Raw genomic sequence first — 9713 nt, forward strand, 5'->3', positions numbered from 1 at the left:
GCCTCGATTGTTTTTCAAATTGTGTTTGGATGTCTGGGAGACATGGTTAAGTCCTAAACTTGGGGCAGTATTGGGGAGGTACTTGCAATTTATTCAGTTCTTCCACGGCTTCCAGTTCTTCAATAAGCCAGTTTAAAGTCCCGGAGGTAGTGTTTGTATTCTAGGCAGTTTGCTCACACTAAGGAAAATAAAGAATGGGGATAAATTAACCAAAGTATTACAGTAGGAATGATTTATTATATTATTTATAACCAATAGTTGGTCAACAATTTTATAAATCTAAATACAAATAAAAGGATAATATTGAAATGATAAGTGAATAACTTGACTACTTAACATTTGTGAGGCTTACTACTAACATTATAATGACTAGTAATAATGCGTTTATTAATTATAAGCACCACTGTCGAAGCTCTTTGGATAAGGTCTTAAACTACGCACAGTATAGACGAAAGGTTAACGTTAGAGCTAAGTTGAATATTGAATTATTTACAAAATATACGAAGAATATGGTCAACCAATCGAATAAATACACTGAAAATTTAACAGAATTCATTTTTGTCTATTTGCTATTGTTTTCGATGAGAAAATCTTATTCAGATCTCCAGACTGATAGCATATATCCTGAGCAAGGGCATATGTACGTCCCGTGTTAAAAAAAAAACGTATGGGGTCACGGTCAAAACATTATAATAGGGAAAAATTTATAATTACTTTGTATGTTTTATGTTTCAAAAAGGATAAAATAATCTCTCGTCTGTAAAGCCTTGTCCAATACTACCTACATCAAACTTAACACAATTGGCAGTAATATTGACCCGTATGAGTATTTAGGATCTTACAAATAGCCTTATTATAATACATCTAATTAGTCCATCGATATTACTTACCGATTAATAATGGAAAAAATATACAATACACCTACTTGCTTAACCTACTTACTACATTTATTTTTCTTTGTTCGATACATTTATTTTGACTTAATAACACATTACAATTCTTCTTCAGTATCCATTAGCATTTACAATTCCTCGAATTCTTTATAGTTCTAAAACTAGAGAACCATTTCTTGTGACAGTAACAGTCAGTCCACAAAAGTTTTACATAACTTAACAAATTGAGTCTAGATAGAATTGTTCATACATTCGTTGTCACTACCTATCGCATAATCCACTGTAAGGCTACGGTTCCTCATAAAGTACTCCTCCTAAGACGTCTCCAGTCAGCACCAATATAGTTGCTTCATTTACATAACATAAATATAAACCCTAGTGAAACAACAGCCTAAGTGTTGAACTGGCATTTCCACTCTTAAGTCTATCACAATTTTAACTGTTCACTATCACTGCGATAGTCAGCGCAAGTAATCCCACCGCACTAGTATACATCTTCGCACTATTACACAGATCCCCTCTGCAGTAACAGAATACTGTTTTAGTGCTTCGTTCCTTGTTGCTGGGGTCGTCGAAGCACGTTTCCTCATACACCTCGTGTATGGTAGTCCTTGCCACCCATTTACGATTGATCTTCACTTGTTCCCCATCCATTATCTGTGCCGCACAACCACGTTGTATGTTTTGTGATGTGACTGTAACAAGAATATGATAGTTAGAGCTGGTATTTAAATAAAAGGCGAACGGTAAACTTAACTGCTATAATTTGTTTCAATAGTATGATCACTAGCTTTGTAGAAATAAATGTTTTCATTTAATAGTTCCTACTTTAAATTCTTTTTTATTTAAATCAAGTTGTTTGGCAAGGTCTTTTGGCCAACAGTGGGCTATTTCGTCGTCATAGAGAATCACAAACTACATCATTAAAATACTTAAAAACATCTTGAAAACAAAATCTTATTAGCTTTGCATATTATGTGAGTAAGAACTTTCCTTAAACCCACTCTAAAATGTATTTTTTCACTTACAAAATCGACTCGATCTCATTTTGAGATAGATATCAGTTTCGTAATTGCGTTACCTTGTAGAATTCTAATTAAAATGTTACCTAATGTTACGGAGCTTTAGCATTCTTGATACGATCGTGAAAGTTTATTGGTAAACAATAGTGTCATTGTATGCGAGAGGGAAACTTGTAATACTTTAATAAGATCACCGCATAGCAGAGCTTCTATAGTTTTGAGTAAAATTAGTCAGCACTTTGAGTAGCAGTAATCACTACCAATTAGTCTACGTATGACATGTTTAGTAGACTGTTAAATTCGGCGAGGATTGAAAGTGAAGATTCCGAAAATGTAGTTATTTGTTTGTCTCATTAAATGGTTATAAAATTGGTTTACTGTAACAATATTACGATATTTCATAGTGCATGGTGTTTGACCGTGTGTATGCATGAGCGCGTGCAGTCCTCATTAGCATCGTCGGGCTGCGAGAGGAACTGATAACTCGTGACTCACATGCCGATTTGTATTTTATGGTTATTTGCACAATATGAGTCTTATCATTACTCATGACATCAAAATTCCCCTGAAGGGTTTAGGTCAATTCCTATTACTTCCTCCTTCCATTTGAGGAAAATACGTAAAAGGTTTACTTTCCGTGCGGTTGAAAAACCTTTAGTCTGGATTTTATATTAGGTAAAAAGCTATATTTGCTTTGGTTATTGTTTCAATTTGTTTCCTTGATTCTTTTGTTAACAATTATAAATGTTAAAGAAGTACATCATTCATCTTAATAGGTATCTATTTCATGGGGATGGCAAAATACTTTACGTTATGTAGTTTGAAGTTTTTGGTTTTAATTTATCACAAGTATATCTCGAAATAACGAATGATAGATCAAGCATGTCAGGTTGTGTAATAAGGACCGGTATTTTCATGTTACTGTGCGTTGCTTGCGCCATTCTACTCGACACATATTCCTTTAAAGGAGTCATTCGATTAAACCACACAAGTGCTTAACGGTACGATATGTAGTCTCTTGAATTTTATTGACTCAAACTTCCTTTATCGGAGCCATTTGCATATTTAATTTGTTTCGAACTTTTGGTCAGGGTCATAGCTGTATTTTCTATCGAAATTTAATCGTGACTTGAAGATAAAAATCGATTTTAATGGACGAACAATTGTGTTAAGAAACAGCTGAGATTTTGTAGCTGTACGAAGAAGTACAAATTAATTCAGACCTACGAGCCGTTTCAAGGCTCAAATGATCCTTGGTTAACTTAACAGGAACTCTCTGAGTTCGATAAATTATATATTTCAGGTAATCTATCTGCCATTTACTATTTGTCGGCTTTAAAACCAACTTTTAACTGTGAATGTGTTTCGTAATTTATCAAAGTAATTAGCAGAACACAATCTAATGAAAGATTTATTGGTGTTTACAAGCTTTTTTGTGTAGTACATCGTTCTTGCAAGTATTGAGGTTGAATAAGGTCATTGCCGTCGAACTTCACGGGCAGCTGGTTATTAACACTTGCGTATAAATACATGTTCGTTAACATTCGCTAGATTATAGACATAGATATATTTAGATTTATTCAATATGCGGTTTGAATGGGCAGTAGATAAGTGCTTAGAGAATGATGCCGCATTTTATAATTTTCTTGAAGCCGTCTTAGAGGGTTGATGATTAATTAACTTGTATATGCTTTTTTGGTAAATATTTTACAGGAGTTTCAGTAGTCGATGTTATCATCTTTATATATATAATTCTTCTGTAAGTGTGTATGTCACTGAACTTCTCTTAAACGACTGGACCAATTTTGATGAATTTTTTTGTGTATGTTCTAGGGGATCTGAGAATGGTTTAGATTCACAATTTTGTCCGCTGGACAATGTTTTTTTTTATTAATTTTTAATTTATTAAACAGGACAACGTCTGTCGGGTCCGCTAGTATCTATATAAGTTCGAAGGTTTCTGATGGGTGTGTATTAACTTTAGTACAATGAATGAAAGAGATCTCGCGTTTTTCTTTTTGTTCGTTTCGTTATCTAAGTTTTGTCGTTAATTGTATGTCTTTTCTGTTGTTTGTCTGTATGCTTACCGCCATTGCCGAAGTCTAACGTTGATATTTTCTTGAAGCACATAGTGGAGTGTTCACAATTCGTGATGTATTTTGGGTTGGTTGTGTTGAAGCGAGAGCACTCCGGCTGACAGTCGTAGCACTGAAGGCTTGATGATACTGAAAGAATAATTAGGAGACTTTAGAACATTAAGTTGTTTATAAAGTCGTTTTGTTAAGAGTGCTAATATTCCAGCCAATTTTTATATTTGCGTAGTCTATATAGTACCTCCCACACAAGAGGTCGATGCGGTTTGAACCCGAGGCAACACACCGATGACTTCCAAGTTATAATGTTTGTATTTGAAGTAATTATCACCTGCTCTAAAGAAAATAATTTATGGCCTTTTTATATCTACGAAGGGACAGATTTAACATACATATTTTAAGAAAGAACTATGAAGAAATAAATAATTAAATGGAGACATATACATAGAAAAGCGCCGGTCATGCTGACCTAAAGTCCTATACAGCCTTTAGATAGTAGGTTTATTGTAACCCTATAAATTCACCTGAAGGTTAAATGACATGGCGCTTGTATAGTAATATGCATTGTAACGTATTACGAGCGTCGTTTCAGTCTTGTTATCAAACCTGACTTACATAGCAGTAACCTAGGCTAATCGCTACGGCTGGCTAGTTTTTATTTCCTGTTTGCTACTTGTGTATGTTCATATAACCTCAATTTACCTATACCTACGTGTAAACTAATGAAGCAGTACAATTCCAAGCAAATATTTTGACCTTTCGTGTTGTATAAAGCCTGTATTGTTTAGTATTACAAGGTCTTGGTGATCATGGTCCGTACATCGATCTATGTACGGACATAGATGTGTGTATTTTCGAAAGTATTTGAATTGATTTATGTTCTAGGCTTTCAATGCTTAGTCTTGACTATGCATTGAAGGCTATAGTAAAATTAGGCCCGGTTTCACTACTTTTACATATCTATATGAGATTATTGGGCTTATTGGGTGGAATTTGGCAGTTGCTTTGAAACATTTGCTGCCCCTTTATTTGGTAGATATGTTATCTGACACTTAAATCATCAGCATCATTATCATTGCCCTTCATCCATCTATTCCAGATGATTCGTTTAGGTTAATATAAAATGAGAAACTGGCCCTTAACCCTTTTTCTTTGTACAGCCATAGTTTATAGTGCCACAGTCAATACAACGGACTGTAATAGTCGGAGTCAAAATGATTAATTGCTAAGATGCTAGGACATTTATCCAAGTTGAACTTTGCCGCAGGTGACACGAGTGTCGCAACCTGTTATAAAATGTTACTGTGACTGAACTCTACATGGACTGTTGCAAAACTTGATTATTCACTGAATAAAACAATCGCGAACAATGTTATATTGTCCGAATGTTCTGGCGTGATGTCACTCAAGTTTGACTACCGAAGTACCGACCTTCCTTTAAGAGAACTAGAAGGAGTTGTGACGATAGTTTTATTGTTTGTAGTTCTATCGCTGGCTTCACCATACCAGTTTATGTATACTTAAGCTTATCACGCAGAATACTGAAAGTATACTTCAAACATTTGCTGTCGCTTTATCTATCAGATAGGCTATCCAACGTTTATCCGTAACTTGTGAAGCTAGGTCATAATTTTATATTTAACTTGCCATTGTTTCTGTGACGAATGGGTTAGCTTAGCAGTAGTTATCCTTTTGTAATTTCGTTGCGGCAGATTTCGTAAATTCATTCTCGATTAAGAATATAACTTGAATAGATTTTAGAGTGATTAGGTGACTATCCATAGATGTCATTAAGACTATCAATAGTCATTGCAATGTACGTAGTGTTCATTATCGTAATAATACAATAGTGTATAAATGTTATGCATATAAATAGCCCAAAACATTGTCCTGTAATTTCGCAACAGTTTAATTTTGTCGTAGATACAGTGAAACGGTATTATGTTTTGCAGCGTGAAATGCTTTGCATATAATGTAATATACGAAGTAGGAAGATGCAAAAGTAGGCGAGTTATTTTTACCCACAACTTGACAAAAGGAGTCGCGAATGTTCTATGAAAATACACCCCGTAATTAAAGAACATCGTATTAAACAATAAAAAAGCTATTTGCAGAAATATTTTTATTAGTCTGCACTTGTGTTATCAGTATATAAAGTATGGGATAATGTTGTTAATTCAGCTTGTTAAGACACTCGAGAATACCTACTGTGTATAGTGCGATAGCTACATCCCACACCACAACATAGTTGCTGGCAAGATAAAGGGTTCTCAGTTGTCAAATAATTAGACACCACATAATGCGGTTTAGACTTGACCTAGTCTTACGACCATTAATGATCGTAGACCACATGTTTACTAATTACCTTATATGCTATTGAATATGAGGCATCCATAGACAGTTGCACTCACAGGACGGTAAACGATCCGTACGTTACGTACGTACGTCCGTACGTTACGTAAGCAAACCTTGGCGCGGTCATTCCATAGATGGGTGACCGCATTGTGGTATTTGAATTGGGCGTCTCCGTGCTTCGGAGGGCACGTAAGAAGTCGGTCCCGGTAGTTGTCAATTAAATGAACAGTCATTTGTTGGCTTGAACAACTTTGACATTAAGTTAACCACTAACCATACGATAAGAAGAAAAATTTAAACATCCCTGCACAGTGCACAGCATAATCACTCAGACCGATTATCATAATATGATAACGTTTTTTGCGCCATTTTTCATGTTTATTTGCCTTAATACATTGTACGCTCATTATATTGATACTTTTGCATATTTTTACGCATTATCAATATTGGAAACAATGTAATATACCTATTGCGTCTGAACAATATACACATGAGTTAATAAATACTCGATGTAAAAGGTCAATGTATTCATCACTACAATAATTATGTTTAGTTACATAAAATAATTTCATAGCTTTGATATTATAATCCGCATTATTTTCCCTTTATACTTCCCGCTAGCGGGTTACCTAAAATAAATTGTTAATTTGTAGCGATAGAGTAATGAATCCCTTTCGCTAGAGTGGTATCATTGGACAAACCTTATTGATAGAGTGCATAGTTTTGAAAGATCTCTACCAAAATGTTCTCGTCACAGATAAAAGCCATTTGTCCTCGAATTATCATTGTTATCGTATGACCTCGTTGAATACTCTGATATAAAATCTCCACCAGATCGAAAAATAATATAGTTATAAACAATTTATAGTCTTCCGGGAATAGAGTGGACATTTTACGTTAGTCCTTTGTTCAGTTAATAGACCCGCTATCCGGTAGGCTTCTTTTAACATCGGTACTGCTTTAGAATAGTTAAAATTTGAATTAGCCTTCATTACGCCTACTGCGACGAGACAGAAGGACTATGGAAGAATTTATAATGAAGTTCTTGCCCACACGATGTTTCGTTTACTGATAAACGTGTCTATATATGATCACTCGATATTTTACTGTCTATTGTTTTAAACTGTTGCCGCGAATTTCAAACACAATCTTTGATGCCGAAACGGGAAAATTGTGCTCATAAAATTAGGTATAGTTCCCTAATTTTGTGAGCACAATTTTACGGTTGTTTGTTATCAATTAACGTGATATTTGATACGTAGTTTACTGAATAACATTGCTTGTTTACATCTGATCGCTTTTTGTTACTACCACAATACATATAATGATAATGTTAACAAAGTGTTAAATGATGTTGTTGACATAATTGTTTTAATATATCAGCTGTGGTTAATGTCCAGGATATTATAGACCAATTGCTTTCTAAAACTAAAAGAGCCCGAAGAAAGGTTAAGATTTTTAGTTAAGTTAACAGCTGTTTTCACTTCATCACGTGCGTGATTATTAAAAAAAAGAAATTAGGAAAATATCAAAACACTTTCACTTACGTTTCCAAAACATGGCAAAAGTCAACAAAGATCCGAATAAATCCATTTTAAAAACGAACGTCACTACTACTCTACACACTAAACTAGAAGTACGAACTGTTTTTATTTAATTACATTTATGTGTTATGTATTTACAATGTTACGATCCCGGCGCATGTGGCCGACAGTGCTTTACACTGGACTGAAATTGGCACCTCCACACTCAACTCCATGATTCACAGGAAGGAAGCCCAGTGGCAAAACGGGACATGTCCAAATAAAAGAGAAATAAGGCTCTTATATTCGCGGCAATAGCGTTGAATCATGCGATCGATACTGGCGCCGCCGCGACACTGACCAACATTTGGCGGTCTCTGGCACTTCATATTTTTGTTTGTCGCTCGCAACGAATTCCGTTGTTTAGTTTTTATTTTAGAAGCTCAAAAATAAAAGTCGCAAAATTATACCGGTTTCACGGTCGTTTAGAGCCATTTTTTATTTTAAATGTTTTAGTTAAATAAAACAGAAGCTTCAATTTGTTTCTGATAACAACATTTTCGCGTGTTTAGATAACCACAAGTGGTTCGAATAGAAAACGTACGTTACTATATTCTATTAAAAGGTATCTTATTTTGGCATGTCAATGACTGCGTGTGAATAAAGTTTATTCACGGGCTTTAACCCGGGTTAAATAAAACCCCTATTTAAATAGTTTTGTGTAGTCGATAAGATTATAATAAATTAACTACAGATCGATTTTCCTGAGTCGAATACAATGTAGATTAATGAGTATAATTAAAATTATTTCGCTTTAATTAAATCACGTTAAACTGCGTATTTATTTAATTAACCTAATATTGCATATGTACATAAATTAACACATGCAATTTACAGGTGTTATATTGTTTTATCCTCATCAGCCTGAAATTTTTCCTCAAGTTTTGCAATTATGGTTTTTAGTGCTGTCTTATTATTAGTATTAGTGACTTGGAAAATCCGAAGTTTCAGTGCACTAATTATAATAAAGTATACCTATATTATTGGCGGAAAATAATTGCAGGATCCAGTTTATTGCGTTTCCATAATTAGGAAGGAAAATCCTTCTGTAACGAGCTTACTTTAATATAAACAGTTAATAGTCTTCTTCATTCATCTAGAGGGTTTATTCAGCCTGTTCCTGTCATATATTGTGTTCCAGAACGTTCTTATTCCCTTCGTTCAAGTTGCAAACTTCACGGTCACCAGTTGCACTTGCGATCATGAGACCAACGAGGTGTATCTAAGTGTTGTTTCATGGTGACTGCCCAGACTCGTTCAGTCGTTTATTATTACAAGCTTTTTTGATGAACCAAATGTTCAACCTGTTTTGTGTTAATTAGTAACATGTCTGCACTTATTTTGATTTAGTACAAAAAATATTCATGAAAGTACTTGTATGTTTACCTATTGCCCTAATTTCGTTCTATTTCTGTATTTTGCGAGAAAAACTATAATATTCGAGTTGCGCGTTTTGCTGTGTGGCGTATTGTGAAACATTTTACTATCGATATGGTCGTCGCGTCGCAACATCCTTTGTTATGCTTGATAAAAATAACCACTGCAATTCCTATGACACACTATTCCGAACATTTTGGCAACTGCCGTTTCAGGATAATTGACACACATTTTGTCCGTATATACTTACCTAAATACAGCTCCAGCTGCGATTATAACAATTGAAATTCAATACAGATTTCATTGCAAATAATTTCATTTAGCCTATTACACATTATATTTCCTTATTAATTTATTGTGACCCCATAAGGTAATAACCATTAAATTACC

At 34.4% G+C, this 9713-nt stretch overlaps 2 protein-coding genes across 2 annotated transcripts in view; one reads left to right on the forward strand and one right to left on the reverse strand.

Moving 5' to 3' along the window:
- LOC142981521 (rabankyrin-5) overlaps positions 1-9713 on the forward strand; it is a 47788-nt gene that overhangs the window by 4964 nt on the left and 33111 nt on the right. The gene's annotated exons all lie outside the window — the stretch shown is intronic.
- LOC142981525 (uncharacterized) lies at positions 224-8252 on the reverse strand. Its single transcript, XM_076127516.1, has 3 exons — positions 7911-8252; positions 4003-4140; positions 224-1588 (listed from the first exon to the last, which is right to left on the reverse strand). The coding sequence occupies exons 1-3, from the start codon at positions 7954-7956 to the stop codon at positions 1329-1331; spliced, it is 444 nt and encodes a 147-aa protein (XP_075983631.1). The 5' UTR covers positions 7957-8252; the 3' UTR covers positions 224-1328.

The sequence above is a fragment of the Anticarsia gemmatalis genome, chromosome 20 (assembly GCF_050436995.1).
Source record: "Anticarsia gemmatalis isolate Benzon Research Colony breed Stoneville strain chromosome 20, ilAntGemm2 primary, whole genome shotgun sequence".
NCBI lineage: Eukaryota > Metazoa > Arthropoda > Insecta > Lepidoptera > Erebidae > Anticarsia > Anticarsia gemmatalis.